Source organism: Podarcis liolepis (assembly GCF_965112155.1).
Source record: "Podarcis liolepis genome assembly, chromosome: 8".
Classification (NCBI taxonomy): domain Eukaryota; kingdom Metazoa; phylum Chordata; class Lepidosauria; order Squamata; family Lacertidae; genus Podarcis; species Podarcis liolepis.
The window spans coordinates 65,531,738-65,559,659 of NC_139560.1; the positions used below are offsets into that span (position 1 = coordinate 65,531,738).

At 45.8% G+C, this 27,922-nt stretch overlaps 1 protein-coding gene and 1 long non-coding RNA gene across 2 annotated transcripts in view; both read right to left on the reverse strand.

Moving 5' to 3' along the window:
* Positions 1–27,922, reverse strand: part of LOC310714528 — a 332,545-nt gene that overhangs the window by 297,744 nt on the left and 6,879 nt on the right. The window lies entirely within an intron of this gene.
* RIPK1 (receptor interacting serine/threonine kinase 1) lies at positions 1,081–27,888 on the reverse strand. The gene is made up of 12 exons (XM_083519325.1): positions 27,573–27,888; positions 21,883–22,085; positions 19,468–19,621; positions 18,336–18,473; positions 16,435–16,663; positions 15,949–16,098; positions 15,457–15,533; positions 13,455–13,545; positions 8,248–8,862; positions 5,701–5,769; positions 4,075–4,221; positions 1,081–1,586 (listed from the first exon to the last, which is right to left on the reverse strand). Exons 2-12 carry the CDS (start codon positions 22,032–22,034, stop codon positions 1,291–1,293), a joined length of 2,118 nt encoding a protein of 705 aa, XP_083375451.1. The 5' UTR covers positions 22,035–22,085; positions 27,573–27,888; the 3' UTR covers positions 1,081–1,290.

Here is a 27,922-nt window from a genome sequence, read left to right on the forward strand (position 1 = left end):
CGGGTCATGTGGCCAACAGGACTAAATTGCTTCTGGTGCAACGGAACACTGTGATGGAAACCAGAGCACACGAAAATGCCATTTACCTTCCCACCACAGTGATACCTATTTATCTACTCTCACTGGTGTGCTTTCAAACTGCTAGGTTGGCATGAGCTGGGACAGAGCAACGGGACCTCACCCCATTGTTGGGATTCGAACTGCCAACCTTCTAATTGACAAGCCCAAGAGGCTCAGTGATTTAGACCACAGCACCACCCATGTCCCTGGTACATATGTATGGTGTGGTGAGTCTGACATCCATAAAACTGGGCTGTTCATAGTGTGCTGACTAATCTCCATGCTGTTAGTACCAAAGACAGAATGGGACTAGCCCAATCCAAAACAACACAGTCCCAAACAATAGCCATAACATTGAGCTACAATGATTAGCCAGACCTAGTCTGAAATCCTGTGCACAGTTCCCTAGGATCAAATCCCATGTACAGGATAGAGTGGCAGATCAGTGGCTGAAGGAGCAACTCAACCCCTTTTTTTCAGGTCCAGCTCTGAGGTCCTTCTGGTGGTTCCCTCACTGCGAGAAGTGAGGCTACAGGGAACCAGACAGAGGGCCTTCTTGGCAGTGGCACCCGCCCTGTGGTACACCCTTGTAACAGATGTCAAGGAGATTATCTGTTTTGTAGCAAACAAACAAAACTTAAATAAAAACTAATTTAAAAAAGAAGAGCAACGGCAGTGGCATTGCTAGAAAGTGCAGTTTTCCCCAGTCTTTCCTTGCTTGGTTCTTACTGAGAGCCAGTGTGGTGTAGTGGTTAAGAGTGGTAGACTCGTAATCTGGGGAACCGGGTTCCCTTCCCCGCTCCTCCACATGCAGCTGCTGGGTGACCTTGGGCTAGTCACACTTCTCTGAAGTCTCTCAGCCTCACTCACCTCACAGAGTGTTTGTTGTGGGGGAGCAAGGGAAAGGAGGATGTTAGCCGCTTTGAGACTCATTCGGGTAGTGATAAAGCGGGATATCAAATCCAAACTCTTCTTCTATATGCTAATAGTGAGTGACTCAAGATTGATATATGCTTTCAGTTTTTGTATCTGATAATATTTTATTATTTACATTAAAGCTAGAGCAGTCTTGCGTCCATTTATATTGGGTTTTTTTAATTAAAATTATACAAATACATTCATTTGACGGCAAATTCTATACAGGCAGCACCAGAGCATTCATAATAGCAAAATGTAAAGCAAAATGTCCATACTGTCCCCTGCAAAGTAGTTTATGCTGGTTTGTGACTCTCATTTGTTACTCATTTCTGACTCTTGCTTTATTTTGGCAAGGAGATCTATCCTCTGGCTAGCAAAGAGAGCCCTGGCCAGCTTTCCCACCGTTGCTCCTTTGCTCCCTTCCTTCATCAGCCACCTCTGAAACATTTGATAAACTTTTTCCTTTAAGCCATCCCGCTCATAGTCGTGGTCAATTTCCTCCAGGTCAGGGTCGCTGAAGCCCAGCTGCCGCGCCGTGGGTTTCCACTTCTTCCCCATATTTTCTCTCACGAGGTTCAGTTGAACTTCCGAAACGAGAGCAGTGTTCTCTGGTGGCGACAAAAGGAAAATGTTTCTTTAGTGCTTTGGCGATGGAACACCGTTGCTTTTGTTCTCAGAGGCAATAGGAAGATCCTGACAAACTCCATCTTGCGTGAGAAACATGGGTGTGAGGGGGCAGGCAGGCCAACCCTGCTGCTAACAGTGAATGCAGGGCTCTGAGTGCATGTCAATCAATCTCTCTCTCTCTATATATATATATCAGTGTTTCCCAACCTTTTTTGGGCAAAGGCACACTTGTTTCATGAAAAAAATCTCGAGGCACACCACCATGCCAGATGGGGAAAGGTCACTTTTTACTTATGTAAAAATAAAATAAAAAAATAGTAACAGCATAGAAGGTAATGGTTAGGCTAGCATCCCTCTTCCAAATATGCTAGGTTTTTATTTGCAGGGACTGTTCTACATGGGAAAGCATTCAGCACTGTCATTCTCCCATCTGCCATCTGAATTGGTACTATTCTGGGTCAACTTACTCTGCTGCATGTGTAGATGAAAATGGCACCAAGTGTGGGGGAGGGGGCAGAACAGGTTTCAGATACAGGATATTAAGCATACACGTACTTCAGATTGAACTGGTTGCTTGCTTTGCAAGTTTTCATTTCCCAAATGACTGCCTTGGCAAGCGCAATACCTACCAGGCTCAACGCCGGTCTCGCGCTGCCGCTTCCCGCGCTCTCAAGGACCTGGGAGGAGGAAGGCGTGAAGGGAATCCTGAAGGCGCGAAAACCTCGCGCATGAACAGGCCTTCCGCCTGCGACAGCCCAGTAGGCCGGCCGAAGCGAGCGGCGATGGGATGTGGGAGGGAGCTCGCTCGCTGCCCCGCGTGTGCCTATGTGGGGCACGTTACAGCCCCGTGACGTCAGCGCCACGCAGGCAGCCAGGCAGGCAGACGGCGAGAGCCCCGCGCTGGGCGGCCTCTCCTCGCCGCCGCCGCCCCGCCTCTCGCCGCCCGACTCGCCCGCCTCCCTCCCACGGCACACCAGGCAACGTCTCGCGGCACACTAGTGTGCCGCGGAACACCGGTTGGGAAACACTGCTCTCTCTATATATATGATAAAGGACCCCTGGACGATTAAGCCCAGTCAAAGGTGACTACAGGGTTGCAGCACTCATCTCGCTTTCAGGCTGAGGGAGCCGGCATTTGTTCGCAGACAGCTTTCCAGGTTGTGGCCAGCAAGACTAAACTGCTTCTGGCACAACAGAACACCGTGACGGAAACCAGAGTGCATGGAAACGCCGTTTACCTTCCTGCCGCAGTGGTACCTATTTATCTACTTGTGGTGGTATGCTTTCGGACTGCTAGGTTGGCAGGAGCAGGGACAGAGCAAGGTAGTTGGGGGGATTCGAACTGCCGACCTTCCGATCAGAAAGCCCAAGAGGCTCAGTGGTTCAGACCACAGCGCCACCCGTGTCCCTATGTCAATATATTCACCATGGAACCTCCATTTGAGTGTGAATTCTGAGCCAGTCAGAATTGTTTGAAAATGCCACATGACTGCATTGCAAGGCCACAAAGCATGTGCAGAGTTACTTTTCTGCACATTTTTTTTTAGCAGCCCCCCTGTGTAGGCTTCCATGGGATCATAAACCACAGTGGTACAGAATTCCTGATCCCATGGAAGCCTCACAGTCTTTTGTGCAGAAGACTTTCCACTTGCAGATGTCCGTACTTTATGTATTGACATCAAAGGGGGTTGCAGGGAATTCATGCAATGTTGTGGGGGAAGCCACCAGGTATTCCCCTGCTCCCTCCTTTACTCATGGCACCCCTTCTTGTGTAATGAATTCATAAAGGGGCCTAAATACTTTACCGAGGTAAAGTTCGCAAACCGGAACACTACTTCCGGTTTTGTGGAGTTCGTAAACCGAATCGTTTGTAAACAGGACTGTTCTTAAACCGAGGTACCACTGTACTACTACTAAGGGATACAAGCTAGAAGACCAGAATCTTCAGGGTCAGAATCCCAAAATCTGACTGCAAAGTCTGTGTTTTGTGGAGATCACTAACACCTATGTTTCTACAGATTAATAATTTTTGTTACTATTAATACTACTAATTTATTTCTTATACCCCAGCCACTCTGGGTATCTTCCAACAAAATACAGAGGAAAGAAAGGGAGGGGGGAAACATCAAACATTAAAAACTTCCCAAAACAGGGCTCCCTTTAGATTTCTATGAAAAGTCATCTAGTTGTTTAACTGTTTGAGATCGGAAAGGAGAGTGTTCCACAGGACAGGTGCCACTACAGAGAAGGCCCTCTGCTTGGTTCCCTGTAAGCTCACTTCTCGCAGGGAGGGAACTGCCAGAAGGCCCTTGGAGCTGGACCTCAGTCGTATCTTTCCTTGGTAGATGTTTTCAGTTCTATTCAGTCCTAACTTACATATCCTGAACAGAGTTTCAAAGGAAAATGTATGACTTTGAAAGCAAGAACTATTTCATGAAGGAAGAAAGAAGTTTTAACTTCAGTACTTACCAAAGAGTTTCTGGTAATCTGCAGGATTATAATGAGTATTTCCCGGCATAGTACATATTTGTTGAGGTTTTTGTTTAATGGTTAAGACGTTGTGAGAGCCTATCTGAATTGCACTACTATTATATATATTGTAGCTTGCAGGTTCTCCTGTATGTAAGACAATTTTTTAAAAAACACCCGTTTAATAAAGCAAGTATAAAACTACACACAAGCGAAATGAGCACAGGGACAGTGCAGGGGGATAAATTACTGACCAGTGTGTTGACACATGTTAATTTTATGATGGAAATAGTAAAATGGCAAAAATGCATTATTTGAACGCTGCACTTATATGTTGGGTAGTTTCACATCAAGGAAAGAATGGTTCCTGCTCTTAGAATTTATGTTACAAGGGCATATTTACACAACCAGGTTTATTTCTCAGGTTGGTGTCTGGTATAGTTAATCATGGAAGGACAGAACTGTAGAGTTGGAAGGGACCCTGAGGATCATCTATTCCAACCCACTGCAAAGCAGGAATATACAGCTGTCCCATACGGAAATTGAATCCGTGACCTTGCCATTATTAGCACCGTGCTCTAACCAACTCAGCAAGCCAGGCTGCTCCAATAGTTCTTTGATAAGAGTTAAATCATAGCAAACCTTTGAAAGCTTGTGTCAGTCAGATCAGTAGGATGAGACAACAAACTCCCCAAAGAGAAAACATGTTGACTGTTCTATATCAGGCACGTCCAGCTCTCAAGAGACTGCTGTCTACTCCCAGTTTAAACCAACTGGCAGTGATCTAGCTTTTTTTAGGAGGAGAGTCCAGAGTTGTTCAGCTTTTTGGGGGTGAATGCCATAAATCGCTTGCAGTAAATGCCAACACAAGCAAACGTACACAGCGGGGGCCCGAGACATTCATTCAACTGTTTTTTTTATTCGCAAGGACTAAAAGTTTCCTGTGATCTCCGGGGGATCTACCCTGTCGATCGTGGTTGACCAGTTGGACATCGCTGTTCTATAGCAACAGTGTTTCAAAACCGTTGCGAGAATTAAGTCTTTAGAGTCAAATAGATAATGCATTTTGAGACTTCGTTCAGCAAATGTGACTGTATCTTGTTGAGATCAAGCAAGCAGCTGTTTCTGGAGCTCCAAAATTCTGTTGTTTTTTTTCGTTTTGAAAAGGAACAGCACCACAAAAGGGAATCTCAAACTCTCTCCTTGTGGAAAGAGCAGATTGCAGGGGCCAGTTCTGCAACCTAACACTAGTCTATGCTGTTTGCACCTTAGGCCCCTCCAAAAATCTAACTAGTGTTCCAAATAAACCCTGGGGAAGCGGGGTTAAATCCTACAAAATTGGCTGCTGGGAATAGGCATACTCAGCCAAGGCAGAATTGGATCCCACCCACCCTGGTCGATCAGTTCATTTCACGTGAGACATCAGTGTGACATCACGTGTGACATCAGGTGGATATGATTGGAGGGAAATAGCTGTGTAGGCCAAGACTGGCCCATGGATTGGAGCTTCCCTACTTCTGCTTTAGAGCTACCAAATGGTATTATACCCTTAAAAAGTCCGGACTGCTCATGCCGCTCATGTTGAGATCATACTGCTCATATCAAGAAATAATTAGAGTTTTTTACCTGAATTCTGTTTGTGTATAGGTGTATGGGCGAAGTTCGTCTTCATAAAAGGGGTCGATTCCTCTGGATCTAAAGAGGTATGCAAATTGTGTCAAAACTGTACCACTGCTCTTGAAACAACAACAATAATTTATTATTTATACCCTGCCCATCTGGCTGGGTTTCCCCAGCCACTCTGGGCGGCTTCCAACAAGATCTTAAAATACAATAGTCTATTAAACATTAAAAGCTTCCCTAAACAGGGCTGCCTTCAGATGTCTTCTGAAAGTATGGTAGTTGTTTTTCTCTTTGATATCTGGTGGGAGGGCGTTCCACAGAGCAGGTGCCACTACCGAGAAGGCCCTCTGTCTGGTTCCCTGTAACCTCACTTCTCGCAATGAGGGAACCGCCAGAAGGCCCTCGGCACTGGACCTCAGTGTCCGGGCAGAACGATGGGGGTGGAGACGCTCCTTCAGGTATACTGGACTCTTGACAGTGCAAAAACCTACTCAGACAAAAACCTACCCAAGTGCAAAAGAGCTCTTGCATCATTAATGTAGATGAGGGAATTTCAACAGGTGGATATTTCACGATACAAAGTGGTGGTCTCAGGAGAGCAGCAGCTGCCAGAAGGGAGAGGTGAGGACATCAAGCCCCAGTACTTTTCAGAAGACCACAGTGACTTCCGACAGAATGAAGTCCTCCCAGATAGACAGCCTAAGCTTCCAGTGCTGGGAACCTTGGGTTAAGTACTTAATTCGTTCTGGAGGTCCGTTCTTAACCTGAAACTGTTCTTAACCTGAAGCACCACTTTAGCTAATGGGGCCTCCTGCTGCTGCCGTGCCGCCGGAGCATGATTTCTGTTCTCATCCTGAAGCAAAGTTCTTAACCTGAAGCACTATTTCTGGGTTAGCGGAGTCTGCAACCTGAAGCTGTGGGAAAATGGTTGTTTGCACATAAAAGCATGAACAAAAGCTTTTTGTTATTGCAGAGTGATTTTGCAGCACGAGATATTGCTTAGGGCATGATGAGCGAGTGAACACTAACGATTGGCTCACGTAGCATAGCACTCTCTTTGTCTGCGGGAGGAGAAAAAAGTTGCATTCCTTTTTGATTGTTACTTTTGGAGGACGGGGCAGAACAAGCGTTGGGCTGGAGGCAGAGAGGATGATTTATTTTTACTGCACATAATAAACATTGCGCTGCTGCAGTCAGAGCTTTTTTCAAGTCATCTTGGTGTGAGGCTGATTTTCTTATTGATGCCGAGCTGGTTTCTTGACATGAAGCGTGTGTAACCTGAGGTACCACTGTACTTGCTGATTGTCACGGAGCCACATTTGCAGCCCACAGTGCTGATGAGCCAGAGAGTTCTTTCATAGTTGGGACCACCCAATACCCACCTTTCCTGGAGCTCCCTGGGACGTGTGTACCCTGAGGGAAGACACCAGGCAAGGGAGCTAGCACCATCAGCTCCTGAAATAGGCCTGAGGATGTTTGGCACCACTTGTTAATAACCCGCCTGAGGCACCTTGTCCAAAAGGTAGCATATAGATGCAATTGATCAATATAATTAAGTTACCAAGTTCTATTCAGCTCACAGCCAGTGCAGTACAGAATATTACAACCAGCACTCCTAGCACTCTTACACCAGAGGAGGCATATGCCGACAAAGAGAGAAATCAAGGGAGTTTTTGCCGATTCTCCCTCAAAACGCTTGTTTGCGTTTGTAATGCTTTTATTTGTTTTTTAATTGCATATTTTATTGTTGCAACCCACAGGATTATTGTTGAAGGGCAGGTTAAGAGATCTAATTACAAACAAACAAATAAAACTGCTCCAGAACAGGTTTCCAAAGCACACTGGGGATTGCTGGGCAAAGGGGATTGGCAAAAAAACCTTCTCTCGTCTTCTGAGGTGATTCCACCGGTTCAAAAGCCCTTTTAGTACAATGGCATGAAAGGGCCACCACCCAGTTTTTAGGGTGCTGCAGTATCCCTTATGTACAGATGGATATCCCAAAATGGAGCACAGCTTACAACATTGATAATGAAACATGACAGTCCTAAGAAAACAATACAAATAAAATACGGCACAACGAACAGCAGCGCTAATGCTCTCTGTAGAAACTGCACCCACCACAAACAGTATTTCGCGATTCAAATGCTTGGACAAAAGCGATTCTATTCCACAAAGCTTCCCAGTCAGTGCTGCTCATTGGGTGACCTCAGACAAATATTCATTTCAGTCAACCTCAGAAGGTTGTGAAGTGAAATGGTATGAGAGTGGGGAGAACTGTTTGCCGCAAGCTCCTTGAAGGGAGGGCAGGATGAAAATTTAATAAAAGGCATAAATATAAATATGCATAGTAACCTTAAAGCTCAACAGATTTTGAATTGCTATTACATTTTAGCTGCCCAGGGTTAGTAGGATGGGACGAAAGACTGGCTCATAAAAAATGGGACAGCTTTTATTTTCTTCATAGAAGGTAGTGAAGAAGAGCCATTTTACTGCATGTGTGCTCTTTCTCCCTGAAGGAACAAGAAGAAGACCCTCAATCAGTTCACTTACCAGTTTCTGTACTGAAGCTTTTGCCAAAATAGTAAGGTCTGAATGGGTTAGATTGACGATCCACACCAGATTCAGGTACGGGTGGTTTATTGCAGCTAAAGGGATTGGCTGATCCGTAGAGATCTTCTGGGCTTAGAGATGCTCTGAGATTTGCAGGTCCGGGCCCATAGTGCCTAACTGGATTCAGCCGGCTATTATTTTCCCTTTCCAGAGTAGCTCTGAGCGGCGGTGGTTTCCACTGACGACTGTATGGGTCCACAGTGGTGTTGCTATGACGGGCGCCAGGCTCGACCTTTTCAGGCCTCAGGTGTGACGCCTGCATCGGGCGGGCAGCAGTCGCCCTTGCATACGGGTCGTGAGACACCTTCCTCCTCCTCTCCTGCTCCAGCATTTCGGCGCTGTACGACACGGAACGGCCATCCCCCTTGTCCATCCGGCTGCCGTGCACGTGATAGTTCAGCTCGTCCTGCAGTTTCCGCTCCAAGGTCACCGGAGGATCCAAGGACGTTTCGCAGCTCTCCACAGGTTCATTCACCGGGCAAGCCGCAAACATGGCTTCGTCTACGTTGTTGCTGGGCGCAGGAGACGGAGAGCTGTGCAGGGAGCCAGGCAGATCTGCAGGGCAGAAAGGGAGAGGCCTCAGAGGATTGATCGTTTTGCAGAGATTTCATTGTAATAGTGATTGACATGAAAATTTGTGCCCAACTTCTATACGGCACACCAGTGTGGATTTCAGGTGACCTCAAGAGGTTGGATAAATTTCACGCATCCCTTCTGAGGTCATTATTAGGACTTGCAAACTCTGTAAAATATGAAACAATATGTTGTGAGCTGGGAATATTGCCTTTATCAGTAAGACCATGGCTGAGGACCTTGAAATATTGGATCTTCCTCCATTATAGAGCCCTATCTCCTAATTCTCTACTTTACAATCTTTTAAGTGATAGTGTAATCTACAATCTATCATTGATCTGTAGGAGAAAACTGGATTCGATAGGGCTCACTCTAATTGACTTTGAAATCTCTGATCCCAAAGAAACATGGGAAATTATCAGGAAGACTCTCACAGAAAAAAGTGTTCTCGCCATGCTTGAGGTTGCAAAGCACAGCACCTGCTCTCCTATCCACTTAAATCTCCCTTTGTGTAGAGATTTCCAAAAGGGATACATGACAAATCTGAAGAAACATGAATCGCGTAGGCTGTTTATGTTGGCCAGATTTAACATGTTTCCCTCGGTGGTAGTGAGAGGAAGATACTTAGCTATCCCAGAATCAGAGCGTCTCTACAAATGCAGAAAACAGGAACCCAATACTCTAGAGCATATATTCTTTTCCTGTGATTTTGGCAGTCATGCCAGAAAACAATTACTTGAGGCCCTAAAATTGAATAGACAGATTTTTACACAACCAACTGTTCAGGACCTGCTGGCGGACAGCGATGACCAAATTACTTTAATAGCGGCTGAATTTTTAAGTGCTGTCCATGAAGAGAGAATGGGCCATGATAAAGAGACTTGGTGGTTTTTAGCAGTAGGTGATGTTGCTGTGTTGTAATATATTATCTATGTACATCGATTTATTTCCTGGAGTTAAGAATAGGTCTGGGATAAATTGTGTTCGCTGAGCCCGTATTTTATACAGTCTGTATATGATGTTTGTTTGTTAATGTGTGGTGTGCTATACCTAATAAAGGATTTTGAATTGAATTTCATTGCAATGTTCTAGCACAGGGGACAGCAAACTTTTTCAGCAGGGGGCTGGTCCACTGTCCCTCAGACCTTGTGGGGGGCTGGACTAAATTTTGAAGGGGGAAAAATGAACAAATTCCTATGCCCCACAAATAAAATTAATACAGCTAGTAGTGACTCTGAATGCTCCTGCAGTGACACACACACACACACACACACACACACACACCCATGGATGCCAAGCATCAAAAGTATGGTATTGTAAAGGTTTTTCCCACCCACTTTCTGAACAAAGAGCTGGCCTTCCAGAGAGATGTGCCGTAACTGTATAGGTTTTGTTCTACAGGGATGCTGACAGTGCAATCCTAAAACTTGTCTACTCAGAGTAAGTCCCATTGGGTTCAAAGGGACTTACTCCCAGGTAAGTGGGGCTAGAATTGCAGTCCTAATCTCTAAGACAGGGGACAGCAAACTTTTTCAGGAGGAGCCCGGTCCACTGTCCCTCAGACCTTTGGGGCTGGACTAGATTTTTTTAGGGGGGGGGGAATGAACAAATTCCTGTGCCCCACCGATAACCCAGAGATGCATTTTAATAATAATAATAATAATAATAATAATAATAATAAATTTTATTTATATCCCGCCCTCCCCAGCCAAAGCCGGGCTCAGGGCGGCTAACAACAATAAAATAATACAACATTCTTAAAACATTTCATTATAAAAATTAATTAAAATCAAATTAATGGCAACCATTAAGCAAAAATTCTGTGCAGATTGCCAAAGGAAGGAGTCAGGCTGGGCCCTGACCAAAGGCCTGGTGGAACAGCTCTGTCTTGCAGGCCCTGCGGAAAGATGTCAAGTCCCGCAGGGCCCTAATCTCTTGTGTCAGAGCGTTCCACCAGATTGGAGCCACAGCCGAGAAAGCCCTGGCTCTAGTTGAGGCCAGCCTAACCTCTCTGTGGCCTGGGATCTTCAGGATGTTTTTATTTGAAGACCGTAGGTTCCTCTGTGGGACATACCAGGAGAGGTGGTCCCGTAGGTACGAGGGTCCTAAGCCGTATAGGGCTTTAAAGGTTAAAACCAGCACCTTAAACCTGATCCTGTACTCCACCGGGAGCCAGTGCAGCTGGTATAGTACCGGGTGAATGTGATCTCACAGCGAAGACCCCGTAAGGAGTCTCGCTGCAGCATTCTGCACCCGCTGGAGTTTCTGGGTCAGTCTCAAGGGCAGCCCCACGTAGAGCGAGTTACAATAATCCAGTCTGGAGGTGACTGTCGCATGGATCACAGTGGCTAGGTCAGGGCGAGAGAGGTAAGGAGCCAACTGCTTAGCTTTAAATAAAAGGACACATTCTACTCGTGTAAAAACACACTGATTCCCAGACTGTCCACGGGCCGGATTTAGAAGGCGATTGGGCCAGATTCAGCCCCTGGGCCTTAGTTTGCCTACCCATGTTTTAGCAGCTTGGTGAGACTCTACTGCTGTGAGATCAAGGCTGCATCCAGGGCCAGGGAGCCTATGGGCCTCCAAAAATCTTTGGACTACAATTCCCATCAGTCCAGTAGCATAGGGAGGGTCACAGCTTTCCCTGACCTATCCTACACTCTCACCTTGGATCCCAATGAACTCAATGGGACTTACTTCTCAGTAGATTTGCACTGAATTGTGCTGTAAGCATGAATAGCTTGTTGGGTTGCTATTGGTCCTCTTCCACAAGAATTTGTCTTATACTGTCAGCCTAACGCTATCATCTGGGAAATGCCATAAACTGCTGTATTGCTGTACCACTGTACTCTGGCACGAAGTTCTAGCATCGCCTGCCATTTCCCATAGCCCAGCAAACAGTAAGTGAAGGTATCATACTTCAAAATTACAACCAGAGAGAACTAGAAGGAAGCCTTCCAAAACCAGAAGATTATAGAAAGTGCTCTCACTAAACTTCCACTCAACACACTTGGGGGTGGGGGGTAGAAGCCTAGAAAAACAAAGGAATACTAAATGCTCTCTCCAATTGGAAGAATTAAGTGTGTTCACACCACCTCCCTATTCTAGGCTGAGTAGTGTATCGATATATTGTCCCAAACTGGTTTGAAGTCCATATCATGATGTTGGTTTCATAGTTTTAGACCTGGCAATAGATCACAATCAGGATGTGTGTGTGCTTGCGCGCTATGCAGAAATCGTGATGCAGGAAAAACCGTGAAGGCAGTTAATGCCTGTACATAGCTCCATCCTTACTTCAGACAACAACAACAACTTATTTGTACCCCGCCCATCTGGCTGGGTTTCCCCAGCCACTCTTGGCGGCTTCCAACAAAGACCAAAAATACACTAAAATGTCAATGTGATATATCAGTGTATTGCGATGTTGGAAAACCAGGTACCACCCAGCCCTGCTCTAGTTTGACTATTCAGAAGCTCAGGTTGAACAAGTACAGTGGTGCCTCGCAAGACGAAAATAATCCGTTCCTTGAGTCTCTTCGTCTAGCGGTTTTTTTGTCTTGCGAAGCAACCCTATTAGCGGCTTAGCGCTATTAGCAGTTTAGCAGCTATTAAAGGCTTAGCGGCTAAAAGGCTATTAGCGGCTTAGAAAAGGGGGGGGAAAGCGATAAAAATCGCAAGACTCAAAAGACGTTTTCGTCTTGCAAAGCAAGCCCATAGGGAAATTCGTCTTGCGAAGCGCATCGAAAAACGGAAAACCCTTTCGTCTAGCGGGTTTTTCGTCTGGCGAGGCATTCGTCTTGCGGGGCACTACTGTAATCAGCATAAATAACTGCCAGCAAACATTTTTTAAAAACCACTTTCAATATTAACAGGTGCTACAAAAAGGAAGCAGAAATCCCCCAAAGTAAAAAGTAGGTGTGGTCTTTGTTCTTATGCCAACCCAACAGGATGACCCAAAGGGACTTTGGTATTGATCCACCCTGAGGCCTGCTGGCAGGTTTCCTTTGGCAGCTGCTACACCTCAGGCTGTGGGTTTCAGCCTAATACCCAAAGGTCAAGAGCCTTTTGGTAGCTATAGACTCTGAATATAGACGGCAAGAATAATGACTTTTGGAAGTGTGAATGGTTCTTGGCTTCTTGTTGTTGTGGAAATCCTGCTCAGCCCCTGCTGCTTCCACGCTACGGGATTTCACCAGGCACTGTCTGTTTGTCTGTGTGGGCTTCCCTTGCCCCCCAAAAAAGAGAAACAGAGGGGATGATGAATTCTCCACCCCAAACTGACTTCATCACTTCTGTGACGCTATCATAAAATTTACACATACTCTAATTTGAGTCATAAACCAGAGTCCAGACAAAATCTCCAGCTCTGATATGATTTATTTACAATGTAGAGACTGAAACTGTAATCTGCACTAGCCCTAATCAGCACTGAAACAGTGATCTGCGCTGTACTTTGGCTTTGATTGTGTGTTTTTTAAAATGGGTGTCCTTGTTATTGTAAAAAAATGTGCAGCAGTTGCATCCCAAATGTGGGATGCAAAAGAACGAACTCTTAAGCAACTGAAATGAATTACCCGTCCGACCATTGCTTGGTGGTTCTGCCACAGCATCCACTTGGAGAGACTGCATCCTTTTTATAAGTTCCGTTGGCTCAGGGTACTTTTCCTGTCGCAGAGAACAAGAGCAACTAAATACCTGATTGAATCACTGGAAGAACCTCGAACCTCTAGGGGAATGTTGCTTAGGGTGCCCATCAAGCAAAATCCCGCTGGACTGTATGACTAAGGATGTCAGGAACCCTGTTGCACAGGGAAACCTACATGTCTAGAGGTTTACACATGTAGGCTTTCCCATTTCAGACACTCCGGTTAATGTGAGAATGTCGGAGAGAGACTGAGGGAGCAGCCCCACTACTGCTTCTCTCCTAACACTAGAATTTGTGGACACCCAATGAAGCTGAGTGTTGAAATAGCCCTGGCAGATAAAAGTAATTCTTCATGCAATGTATAGTTCAAGCATGGAACCCACTTCCACAGGAGGCAACAATGGCCACCAGTTTGGATGACTTTAAAAGAGGAGTGGACAAAGTCATGGAGGGCAAGGCTATAGCCATGATGACTATGCTGTGTCTCCACATCCGGAGACAGTAATGTTTCTCACAGGCTGTCAGGGATTGGACTGAAGAGGAATGGTGGAGGCCACCCCCCATTCTCCTGAACCTTCCCAAGAAGAGGAGGACAGTATAGACTTACAACGGTGGTTTGCAGAAGGTCATGACTCTGAGACAGAAGAAGGACAAAGCTGGGAGATAATGGAAGGAGAGGAAGGAGGAGCAGAAGAGTTAGGACAGCTGGTTGACACATTATCATTAGAAAGCATTCCCAACCCAATCCCCTTCTCCGAGAACGAGGAGGGCTGTTAAAGTGGGAGAACAGAAAGCGAATAGACAAAGGTCCTCATGCAGCCACTGTATAAAGGGGTGGAGCTGCTGACGACTGAGAGTAAAAGGGGGGAGGAGATTACTGAGAGCAACGCCATTATCCTAGAGACAGCATCCTGCATCTCTCTCTGTGACTATTGAATAAAATACCTTGGTAAGAGCTTCTTGTATTTTCATTACTGGCAGCTTGCCGTGAGGGAGGGGGATCAGATTCCCTGAAGCCTGACACAGGCATTAGGGCAACATTATTATTATTACAGGTTCGCGGGTGGTGCTGTGGTCTAAACCACTGAGCCTAGGGCTTGCCGATCGGTAGGTCGGCGGTTCGGATCCCCGCGATGGGGTGAACTCCCGTTGTTCGGTCCCAGCTCCTGCCAACCTAGCAGTTCAAAAGCACGGCCAAGTGCTCTGGCGGGAAGATAAACGGTGTTTCCGTGCGCTGCTCTGGTTTCGCCAGAAGCGGCTTAGTCATGCTGGCTACATGATCTGGAAAAACTGTCTGCGGACAAATGCCGGCTCCCTCGGCCAGTAAAGCGAGATAAGCGCTGCAACCCCAGAGTCGTTCGTGACTAGACTTAACAGTCAGGGGTCCATTATTATTATTATTATTATTATTATTATTATTATTATTATACCCTGCCCATCTGACTGGGTTGCCACAGGCACTCTGGATGGCTTCCAACAGATATAAAGAGATAATAGAACATCAAACCTTAAAAATATTCCCTATACAGGACTGCCTTCATATGTCTTCTAAAAGTTGTATGGCTATTTATCTCCTTGACATTTGGTGGGAGGGTGTTCCACTGCTGAGAACAGGATTCTGGACCACTGGGTAGGTCCAGCAGCTCTTCTTATGATTTTGTATGCTTTTAGGGATAGAATTGAAAGGGACTGAGGAAGTCATTTAGTACACCCCTCTGATTATTGCAGGGTCTACAGTGCAGATGCAGCGACAGCGTCCCTGACAATCTCTGCTTCAATGATTCCAGTGAAGGAGATTGCTCAGCTGTGTGACAGTTCTTACTTTCAGGAAATTTCTTCTACCTAATAGCTGGACTCTGTTCCCCTACAATTTCCACCAGTGATTCTCGCCCCTTTTCCTTTTTCCAGCCATAAATGTTTGAAAAACTTACTTTTAACTTTCTCAAGTCATCTTCAACATCCTTTTCAAAGTTCTGCTGATAAAATGGCTTGTACGTCAAATTGATTTCTGTAGTAAAGGATTAGTCAATTAGTAAAAGAAAACCCCCAAAGCGGTCTCAGTTAAAAACAGACGAGACTGTTCTTATGCTGTCTTTTATAAAGGCAAGTAAGAAGTGACATGGCAGTGGCATAGCATGGCAGGAGGGCACAGCGGCAGTTGCTCCGTGCGCAAAATTGTTAGGGGGTGCAAAATTTCAACGTACAGATTGGGTGGGGCTCAGCCCCGTCCTCACATACTTCCCCATGGATTTGGCACCTATAAGGAGTGCAGTGTTACCTCTTTGCAGTTCCTCATCCCACTGCACCTGTAGACCCAGCCAAAAACTAAAAACATCTCGAATATTCCGCATGACCTTAAGGCTGCCTTCCTCTTGCACTCAAATAATGCCGGACCCACTTCAGCAAAAATGCCCTCTCACTACCTGCAAAAGTTGGCCGTTCCTCCGGCTTTTGACTCCAAGATTGTTTCATTAGTGTAATGATCTCTCCTGGGCAACTTTCTTCAATCTCCTCTATGAGAGGCCTGTCTCCATGCATGATGCAGAAGTATATTTGCGCGTCAGTCATAGCATCTGGTAGGGGAGAGAGGAATTGAACATATATATTTTTTAATAAAAAAAATACAGTGGTACCTTGGGTTACATACGCTTCAGGTTACAGCCTCTGCTAACCCAGAAATATTACCTCAGGTTAAGAACTTTGCTTCAGGATAAGAACAGAAATCGTGCTCCGGCGGCACAGCGGCAGCAGGAGGCCCCATTAACTAAAGTGGTGCTTCAGGTTAAGAACAGTTTCAGGTTAAGAACAGACCTCCAGAACGAATTAAGTACTTAACCCGAGGTAACACTGTAACCGTATGCAGCTAAAAACACTTCAGCAAGCAAAGTTATTTGATCACAAACACTCACTCTCATAGGGTTCTTTGTTGGCAAAGATGGCCCATAATACTATGCCAAAGCTGTACACGTCTGATTTTTCCACAGGCGTGGTGTTAACTGATGCCAAGTGTTCTGGGGCCATGTAAAAAAGGGTGCCGGCATTGCTCTTTGAGCTGCAGTTGATTTTCATCTTCCGGATGCTCTCCTCTTTGGTCAGCCTGCTCCAGCTTTTGAAGCGGGCCACGCCAAGGTCTGCTATCTGCACGAAAGGATGGAGAACCATTAGGGCAGCAAGGTCCAACTGAGATCACACAAGCACACAGCTGATGAGACCCTCGCAGGCCATCTTCTCCAACTTCCTGCTTGGCACAGGAAATTCAGAGCTAGAACATTCACTATAGATGGACTATCCACCCTTTACTTAAAGGGAGAGCCCACCGCCCCTCTAGGTCATTGGTTCCATTGTCACAGCTGTTCAAGAAGTCTGACTTAAAGCTCAACCAAAATTTACCTGCCTATATCTTAAGCCCAGTGGGACGCGGGTGGCACTGTGGGTTAAACCACAGAGCCTAGGACTTGCCGATCAGAAGGTTGGCGGTTCGAATCCCCGCCACGAGGTGAGCTCCCGTTGTTTGGTCCCAGCTCCTGCCAACCTAGCAGTTCGAAAGCACGTCAAAGTGCAAGTAGATAAATAGGTACCGCTCCCCCGGGAAGGTAAACGGCGTTTCCGTGCACTGCTCTGGTTCGCCAGAAGCAGCTTAGTCATGCTGGCCACATGACCCAGAAGCTGTACGCCGGCTCCCTCAGCCAATAAAGCGAGATGAGCGTCGCAACCCCAGAGTCGGTCACGACTGGACCTTAATGGTCAGGGGTCCCTTTACCTTTATCTTAAGCCCACTAAATCAACCTCAGTCTGCAGCTGAGAACACGCATTTGCCTATGATGTCCTATGATGTGGACTCTGTCTACTCTTTTCCAGGCTAAACATGCCCAGTTCTTTCAAACCATTCCACATAGGACTTGTTTTTCTTAATGCTGACAGTCTTTTGTTGCCTTTCTCTAACCCCATTTCAGTTTGTCTATATCCCTCTTAAAGTTCAGTGCCCATTAGGGGATATTCCAGTTGAGGACAATTTTCAGTCAACATGCTTTGAGCGACAGCGAATGTTTCCCAAAGTAGTTTGTTATTTAATTAAATACAGTCATACCTCGTGTTGCGTTTGCTTCCGGTTGAGCGTTTTCAGGTTGTGTCCTGCGGCGACCCAGAAGTAACGGATCGGGTTACTTCCGGGTTCTGCCGCTCGCGCATGCGCAGACGTTCAAAATGATGTCATGCGCATGCGCAGAAGCAGCAAATCACAACCCGCGCACACACAGACGCTGGTTGCGTTCTGCTCAGGTTGCCAACGGGGCTCCGAAACAGATCCTGTTCGCAACCAGAGGTACCACTGTATAGTGTTTTTAAGTTAACCGGGTCAAATGGAGTGCACCAAGCTGAACATTCAGAAAAGCATGTGGTATAGCCTTTCCTGGCCTGCTATACCAGGAAGGGAATGCAAAACACTGGGAAACTGTGTTTTTTCCTTCTCATCCACATGTGCATAGCAGGCAAAAGCCTGGTTAGCTTACTGCAACCGTGTAAACATACTGGCTTCTGGAACAGATTGCACCCACTTTACAAACCTTGGCTGCAGATCTTGGTTAAGGAGGAGAGAGCAGAACAATGCAAAGCCATACCTTGCTTTAGTTGCCACATTACACTGAACTACAAGGACCAGGAGAGAAGCAAAGTGGCTGCAATCTCCCTGGGAGCCAGCACATTTGCAGTCACACAAAACCAAACAGGCAGGGTCTGCTATAAATCATGCGCACATTTGGTTTAGCCCTAAGACTGACATGTCACCCATCCAGGAATTATGTGCTAATGGTACCTTAATATGAAAGTCCTCGTCTACAAGGATATTTTCTGGTTTTAGGTCCTTGTGAACTAAGCCCTGTTCAGTTAAGTAAAGCATTCCTTCAATGATCTCAAGGATGAAGCACCCTTTCACGGACAAAGGAATAGAGGTCTGCAATAAAGCAAAAACAGCAGAATATTAGTATATATACTGAGTTATACCTGCCATGATCAAGAAACTGCCTTTTTAAAAAATGAAAAGCAGTGGTATTAAATTAAGTTTTACTCATGTTAGACCTATCAAAATTAATGGACTGAACTTAGCCATGCTCATTAATTTCAGTGGGTATACTCGGGGTTAAACATAATTGAATACCAGCTAAAATCTTTAAAAAGAGCACTGACTTATTCAGTCCTCTGTTGAATGAACATCCACCAGGAATAGATATTAAGTCTTACGAATCATGGTTGCTAAAGGAGTTTGAATAAAGCACACCGAATTAGTGTGCCTTCCAATTATCTTTGCTTTTCAAATAAGCAACAAGGATCCTCATCACTGAGGCTAGAATCCAGTTGCAATTCAGCAGATCTGGAGATGCACATTTTAGAAAATCGGGACGCGATCTGTCTGCTGATGAGAAATATTAACAGATAAGCAACTACCCACCATTATGATGGGCAGATTCTAGATGGCAACAGGGATTGGCATCCTTGCGAAAGTGCCAAGACCTCAGGACTAACCCACTGCCAGACAGAAGCTTAAACATATTATATAAGCTTATTACTATTACCAAACCTTCCCAGTACTTTGGAAATCTGGATCTTGGGAGCAATGCAAGACTGCTCCATTTGACAGCGCAAATTATGAACAGGAGGTTCGCTGGTGCAGAAATCATGATCCCCCATAGAGAGCAAACACTCACATTTATGAGCTGCAAAGCCCAGTGCTAGTGTGTCTCTAACATTCACTATTAGCATGTCCTAGACCTGATCCAGGTCCAAACCAATGATGAAAACATTTTCACTGGAACGGACAAAAAAGGTGTTGATGGAAACAGACCCGAGATGACAGACAATGTTTGAATACCATTTTCCAAAGCTGTGGTACAATCTCAAAAATTACTGCCTGGCTTCTTCCCAGTGTGTCAATCGTGCTCTCTACTCACTGCCTTTAGTACGGACATCAGGTTTCCTTTCCGTACGTATTCCATCACCAGGGAGTAGTTGCCATCTTCCAAAATGATGCCCAGTAGCTTCACCACACGGTCATGGTTTAGTCTGAGCATAATCTTGCCTTCTTCGAGAAGGGACGTGTTACACCTGAGGGGGGAAACAGGTACTATGGGATTACCTGTGTGCATGACTGCCAAGAAGGCAATAGAGCTATAGACTAAGACATTGCAAGGTGACAGGCAGAAATGTCAACTTCTTCACCTGAACTCTCCAAAATTATGAGCCAAACCTGCATAGCTCAAGCTGCAGCATAATCTATGAATGAAATGGCAACTGCCTTGCTGGGTGAAATCCTGCCTTGTGTCTGAGTGGAGTTAGCATCGTTATGACTAATTATTCATTCAGTCATTTGCATAGCATTCTGGCTGGGAACTGCAGGCTAGTGCTTCCCAAATTTATAACAGTGGGATATTGCATTTTAAAAATCTGAATTAAAATTGGGGACACACTTCAACTCTTAACACACAGGTGGTTTTCTTTTAGAGTGGGCAAGGTGGCAAAATGGCAGGTAGGTCTGCTAAACTGCACGACCCACACTGATGCCTGGTCCGGGGCCCCTTTTTAATCCCCCACTGGCATTTGTGTTGGGCAGTTGGGTCTACTGAAGACACTATTTTAATTTCCCACAATGCCCTGTCAATGGGTTGCCCCAAGGCATTGTGGGAAATGGCAGCCTCCCCCACACCCAGCTGCCCAGTGTGCTGCTGCAGCCACCATCAGATAAGGACCATGGCTATAGCAAGGAGTCCTACAGAGAATGATTTCATAGAATGCAAGCTGGATAGCTCAGCTGGTTAGAGCGGATAACATCGAGGTTGCAGGTTCAATCCCCATAAGGAACATCTGCATTGCAGGGGTTGCACTAAATGATCCCCAGGGTCCCTTCCAACTCTATGATTCTGTGAACCAAGGGTCATCTAGTCCAACCCCTTGCAATGCGGGAATCTTTTGCCCAATGGGGTACTTGAACCCACAACCCTGAGATTAACAGTCTCATGCTCTACCGACTGAGCTATAGCTCTGATCTGCCGAGTTTCCAATCAGATCTGGAGCAGAGGCACCATCTAGGCTAACTAGGAGGCAGCCTTCTCTGGGGATGGGTGATGTGAGCCTAAAGCAGCGGTTCTCAACCTGTGGGTCCCCAGATGTTGTTGGTCTACAACTCCCATCATCCCTGAGCTCTGGCCTTGCTAGCTAGGGGTGATGGGAGTTGTAGTTCAACAACATCTGGGGACCCACAGGTTGAGAAAGGCTGGCCTAAAGGAAGCTTTAATTGTTGAAGCTGGGAAATAAGAGTGGGAGACAGTCATTGCCTTTGTGAGCTGCCTGTGGACTTCCCACAAGCATCTGACTGGTGATAACGGTCATTTGGTTTGATCTAGCCGGGCTCGTCTTTTGTTCTCACCACACAGATCTCTAGGCAAGCAAAACCCTGGAAAAGTTGAGGGAGGAGCCTATCCAATCAGAAACTGGTAGGAGCTGGACTCAATAAGGCACAAATCCAAAATTATGGTACAGAGACAATGGAATTGTCTAAATGAATATTTAAGCAAGCAGGGCTCAAGTACGAAAGTTTGGTTGTGCTTAGACTAACCTTGTGAAGAATATAAAGATTTGATGGACAATGAAAGAACTTAAGGAAAGGAAGTGACTGAAGAACAGATGTAAAGGTGAGCTAGAAATTAAGAGACGTGCGGTGAATGCAGTGGAAGTCTTTTATAATATTTTAACTAGGATTTTTATAATGTAACGTTTAAAGTATAAATTTGGTATTACTGGTTATGGAAAGTATTTTTTTATTTCCCCCCCTTTCTTTTTTTTCTTTTCTTTTATCTTTTTGTCTTTTTTCTTCTTTAGTCTGCATCTGGTAAATATGTAGACGATTGTGTTTATATTGTTATGTATGAATTTTGTTTTGATTTTCCCTTTCTATTTACCTTGTAATATTTAATAACCTATCCATTCTTAAGGAAACCAGCCCTGAGTGCTCACTGGAAGGACAGATCCTGAAGCTGAGGTTCCAATACTTTGGCCACCTCATGAGAAGAGAAGACTCCCTGGAAAAGACCCTGATGTTGGGAAAGATGGAGGGCACAAGGAGAAGGGGACGACAGAGGACGAGATGGTTGGACAGTGTTCTCGAAGCTACAAACATGAGTCTGACCAAACTGCGGGAGGCAGTGAAAGACAGGAGTGCCTGGCATGCTCTGGTCCATGGGGTCACGAAGAGTCAGACACAACTAAACGACTAAGCAACAACAAAATATTTAATAAAAGGTAGCTCTACTAAAAGGTAGCTCTACACTGCTCTCTCTTGTCTGCAAAGGATCTCCCTCTGACCAACTTACTCTGTGCGCTGAGGCCCTGTGTACACCGTTTTCAGCACCACAAGCCCATGCCTCTTGTGGTAACACAGCGAAACCGTTCCAAATCCGCCGGCATCCAGCTGCTCTTTTTGCAAAAAGTCCTCCGAATTCATCTGAATGTCATCCAAGGACATGTTTGCGGCTTGTGGGGCACTCCAGCAATTCGTAGAGAGAAATCCCAGGGCCTACAATGTGAAAACAGAAGAGAAGGCATTGTGCGGTCTGTATTTCCACTGCTACAGGACACGATGGCCAAAAGGCCACAAAGAAAGCTGTGGAGATCTACCAAAGACCCAAGGATGGAATGAAGGTGACAGTAAGAGCGCAATCCTATGCACGTTTAGTCAGAAATCAATCCCAGAGTGTTCAAGGTGGTTTACTCTCAGGTAAGTGAGCCCAGGTAACAAGCAGCGTCCTTCATGCTGCTTTTGGTCTGGTCAGTATGGGACATCTTGTAGAGTAGTAGGGGAAATCTGTGAAGAACCTTCTCTTGAGAGTCTATATTCTGAAAAATGGAGGGTGTCTACAAGGGAAGGGGGTTTTTAATGGTGGCTTCCTGTTTGAGAAGTTGTCTCCATTAAGAGGCCAGGTTGTCACCCACCTTAATGGCAGACAAAAGACTTCTATGTTCCCAGGTTTTTAAATATTTTTTCTATGTTATATAAACTAAACATAGTTTTTTTGTAAAATGATTTTTATTTGGTTTTATAAATTCATTCGCACTCAAAATCACAAATAATAAAAATTACACAAGATCCTTCTGAATCTCTAGCCTCCCCTCCTCCCCTCTGGGGGTTCTTTAGTAAACTTTTTCAACTGCATACTATAAATCCTCCTAATTTTTCAGTCCTCCATTGTACCCAAAGTCTATGTAACATTACAAGAGTTATTTAAGACCTGCCAAAGAGTTCAAATGTTTACAGTGGTCATTCAAATATAATATAAATTTCCCCCATTTTTTGTTGAAGTTTTGATCCTCCTGGTTTCTAATTTTCCCAGTCATTTTTGCCATCTCTGCATAGTCTAATAGCTTAGTCTGTCAGTCCACTCTGGTAGGAACCTTATACCAGAGTATAATCTAAACATTTAAAGATAGTGATTAACTCTCTTTAAATAATTAAATTGACTGCATCATTGCCAAAATCAGCTTTCTTTCTTTTCTTTCTTTCTGCTAAGTTTGATTATTAATATGAATCATTTGTATACTGCTGTATTTTAAAATTTTGGTTTCGTATTAGTGTTCCAGGTTGCTGAGCCGTATTGTGTGAGGTAATTAAGACATAAATAAAAATATACAGGATCTAACGAGTGGTATTGGAGTAGATTTCACTGAGAGTAGACCCACTGAAAACAATGGACTTACATTAGTCGTGCCTAATTTAAGGCCATTAATTTTAATGGGTCTGCTCTATTACTACATTGGTTCCTATGGCTGAATTGTAATAATAATAATAATAAATGGGCGGGGGTGTCAGCCTCAAGCTAACAGGATAAATATGTCTGGCATTGGTCTATCTAGGGCAATTATTGGCAAGTTCTAATTCTTAACAGGTTGGCATTGCCAACAACGCCACTGTGCCAGTTACACAAAGGCTGTGTATACACCATACATTTAAAGCACATGATTTCCCCCAAAGGATCCTGGGAATTGTGGTTTTCTCAAAGGTTGCTGGGAAGTAGAGCTCTGTGAGGGGGCGGGCTTTGGGGGGGGGAATGTCATGGGCTTCACACACACAAACACGTTGCTAAGCATAATATGAAGCATTTAGTCCCCATTTCAGCTGAATGCTATTTGGGAAGTAGGAGGGTTTGGGGTTTCATGGGTTTAGTTTTAATTCCCATTTTTCTCTGGCCGCTTAGCTATTTTAATGTATTACTGTTTAATGTTTTCTTTTAGGGCTGCCATATTTCTGGGATTCATCCGTCAGAAATAGCGTCCGGGCAGAATGTCTGGGGAAACCTGGGCGTATGGCAACCTATGTCAGAAATGTAGATTTTAGGGGTGAATTTTCTTAAAAATAGCTCAGAAACTTCTTTTTGTGGAGATTTCCCCAACAAACAAACAAACAAACAAACCAACTAAGGAACTTTTGTGTCCTGATTTTCACTTTTTGAAATATGGCAACTCTACTTTTACTTTAAGGGATGCGGGTGGTGCTGTGGATTAAACCACAGAGCCTAGGACTTGCTGATCAGAAGGTTGGCAGTTCGAATCCCCGTGACAGGGTGAGCTCCTGTTGCTCAGTCCCAGCTCCTGCCAACCTAGCAGTTCCAAAGCACGTGAAAGTGCAAGTAGATAAATAGGGTTAGGGTTAGGGTAAACGGCATTTCCGTGCACTGCTCTGGTTCGCCAGAAGCGGCTTAGTCATGCTGGCCACATGACCCGGAAGCTGTACACCGGCTCCCTCGGCCAGTAAAGCGAGATGAGCGCTGCAACCCCCGAGTCGGCCACGACTGAACCTAATGGTCAGGGGTCCCTTTACCTTTACTTTTAATTTGCAGTATTTTTTTAGCTGCTTTTTAGCTCACAGGGTATGCATGTTCTTTACCCTGCTGGGTTGGGGAAAGCTCATATTTTCCCAACCCAACAGGATAGCTCAGTCAGTAGAGCATGAGACTCTTAATCTCAGGGTTGCGGGTCTGAACCCCACGTTGTGCAAAAAGATCCCTGCATTGCAGGGGGTTGGACTAGATGACCCTTGTAGCCCCTTTCAACCCTATAATTCTATGATTCTCTGGCCAGTCAGGGCTGAATGGACCAGTGGTCTTGCTACATATAAGGCCGATTCTTATGTTTCTCAACTATTGTTGCAAAGCCCTTTGGGGGCATATAGGCAAAAAGGAAATGGGAATTACTTTGAGGCAATAATGTACCTCATTGTAGCCTGAGCAACAGAAGCAGTAGCAACAACAGTTGCAACAAGAATTGAGAAACATAAAGAATCTGCCTTATATGGGTCACCATCTTGGTACCCACTGGGTGCACTTGCACCCCCCAGAGGCCTCCCCCAGCACCTGCAAGCTCACCTCCCTGCTACTGAAATCAGGCTTGGGGAAAAGAATTCTGTTGTAGCAAATAGAACAGAAGGAGACATCATGGTCCTAGACTCAGATTCCTCATCTTCAGGGGGATAGGGGAAGGCTTCTGCAGAAGAATGGAAAGGGCATGCAGTACCAGCATGCCTCTCAAAAGAGAGACTGTGTTGCATAGTGGTTAGAGCTGCTCAGGACCTGCTCAGCCATGAAACTCACTGGGTGGCCCTGGGCTGGTCACAATTTCAACTTAACCTATCTCACGGAATTGGCTGTGAGGATAAAATGGAAAGGAAGAGAATCATATCTGCCACCTTGCACTCAGTGTTAGAAATCAGCCAGGCACTTGGAATGACGCGTGTCCAATTGAATCCACCTACATCTGACCTATGGACGTGGGTGGGGCTGTGGGTTAAACCACAGAGCCTAGGACTTGCCGATCAGAAGGTCGGCGGTTCGAATCCCCGTGACGGGGTGAGCTCCCGTTGCTCAGTCCCTGCTCCTGCCAACCTAGCAGTTTGAAAGCACCTCAAAGTGCAAGTAGATAAATAGGTACCGCTCCAGCGGGAAGGTAAACGGCGTTTCCGTGTGCTGCTCTGGTTCGCCAGAAGTGGCTTAGTCATGCTGGCCACATGACCCGGAAGCTGTACGCCGGCTCCCTCAGTCAATAAAGCGAGATGAGCGCTGCAACCCCAGAGTTGGTCACGACTGGACCTAATGGTCAGGGGTCCCTTTACCTTTACATCTGACCTAACACATGCAAAAATAGGACTGCTAAGTACAGGATATCCAGCCCCTCAGTGGGGGGATCCATCCACACAATGGTAAAGTGATTTAAAGGCAGATCCCAGGCAGAGATGCCTGGGTTCAGATAAGTGCCCACTATCACAGTCTTTCACCCTTTTGTTAAGCAAACAGGAACAGGACGACCAAGGCGAACAATAGGCAGGAAATTCTGGGATTATGGAAATTGTAGGAACCAATCATTTCACAGCCTCCTCCTCCCCTATCCACTGACATGCCTTGGTAAAAAAAAGTATTTAAAAAACTAGATTTAAAGGCAGCTTTCTCCCAACTGAAGTGCAGAGTGTTTGAGGACTTTTGCAGGGAAACCAAAATGTTTGTTTACAAATGCTTGTTTACTACCGACCTTACTGTATGCTTGTGAAACATGGACCACTTATAAACGCCATCTCCAACTCCTTGAAAGATTCCATCAACAGTGTCTTCGAAAAAATGTACATATCACCTGGGAAGACAGGCCAACTAATGCCAGTGTGCTGGAATAAGCAAAGATCACCAGTGTTGAAGCAATGATACTTCAACATCAACTTCGTTGGACTGGTTGTATTGTGTGGATGCCTGATCGTCTTCCAAAGCAACTACAGTGGTACCTCGGGTTACATACGCTTCAGGTTACATACGCTTCAGGTTACAGACTCCGCTAACCCAGAAATATTACCTCAGGTTAAGAACTTTGCTTCAGGATGAGAGACGAAATCATGCTCCGGCGGCACGGCGGCAACAGGAGGCCCCATTAGCCAAAGTGGTGCTTCAGATTAAGAACAGTTTCAGGTTAAGTACAGACGTCCGGAACGAATTAAGTACTTAACCTGAGGTACAACTGTACTCTCTTCCAAACTTAAAAATGGTAAGTGTATTGCTGGTGTTCAACAAAAGAGGTTCAAAGACTCTCTCAAGGCAAATCCAAAAAAATGTAGTATAAACACCGACAACTGGGAAACACTGGCCTGTGAGTGCTCCAATTGAGGAACAACCTTTACCAAAGGTGTCATGGGCTTTGAAGATGCTCGAACTCAGGATGAAAGGGGGAAATGTGCTAAGAGGAAGGCACATTTGGCAAACCATCACCACGATCAACTCTCATCGGGAAACCTATGTCCCCACTGTGGAAGGACATGTGAATCCAGAATTGGCCTCCACAGTCACTTACGGACTCACTGTTAAAACCGTGTTTATGGAAGACAATCTAACTTGGCTAGGAGTGATCGCCAAAGAAGAAAGATGTTATTAAGTGCAGCAAAATACAAGTTTGGAGGGGCCTAAGTCTTCTGGTAAGTAGATTTCATCTCCCTTGTGCCCAAACCTCTCTCCAATTCCACATCTGCAAAAGCAGAGCGAGATTGTGGCCGGTTAAAACTTTTGAGCCAAACCCAAGAAGGCACCTGGCTGCACTCCTAGCCACACAACACACAAAGGGATGGACTTAGCTTAGGATCCGGATGGTGACTAATATTGGGAAGGAGTTCCCACCACCACCAGTCATCCCGCCCTCATTCAGCGAGCCGCCTCTTGAAATCACGGACTTCACCAGGGCGCAGAGGTTCTCAACCTGTGGGTCCCCAGATGTTGTTGGACTACAACTCCCATCATCCCTGAGCTCTGGCCTTGCTAGCTAGGGGTGATGGGAGTTGTAGTTCAACAACATCTGGGGACCCACAGGTTGAGGAAAGGCTGCCGGATGAAGTTTACGCGCGCGCCTCACAGAGGCACCAACTTAGTTTCATTTTCCTGCGCGCCTCCCCTCCCCCCCCCTCTCGCTTTCCTCGAGCGCAACGGGAAGGAAGCAGGCGGCCGGAGGCAGTTTCCCACAAGTTCGATCCTAAGGAAAAACCTACCCGGGCGATTCTTTCTCTCTGCAGGGATGCCGAGGGGAAAACCTGGAAGCGGCCAGCCCGCGCTAGTGGGGGACCACCTCCTCGGCTCCAAAAAGATCGACGCGCAGCGGGGAAGGGACCAGATCGCTCTCCACCGTCTCCTCTCCCCGAGCAGGAGAGATCCCCAGATAGTGTACGCTGCGCCCCACGGGGAGCGATCCCCTCGATTTCTTCTCTTTCCTTTCGCCCTCCTGCTCCCGAAAGGGGCCACCCACTGCCTGGAGCGCGCCTGGCGCTTTTCTTCCTCTTTCGACGAACTTTGCCGGGGCGGAGTTAGGCGGTGTTAAAAGCGCACGCAAGCCCTTCCCAAC

Coding starts and splice junctions, on each gene's coding strand:
- RIPK1 (XM_083519325.1), bottom strand. CDS start 22,034: ATGTCCTTGGATGACATTCAGATGAATTCGGAGGACTTTTTGCAAAAA. Junction 19,622..21,882: donor ACAGGGCCTCAGCGCACAGA/GTAAGTTGGTCA, acceptor TTCCCCCCTCAG/GTGTAACACGTCCCTTCTCG. Junction 15,534..15,948: donor GGAACGGCCAACTTTTGCAG/GTAGTGAGAGGG, acceptor CCTTTACTACAG/AAATCAATTTGACGTACAAG.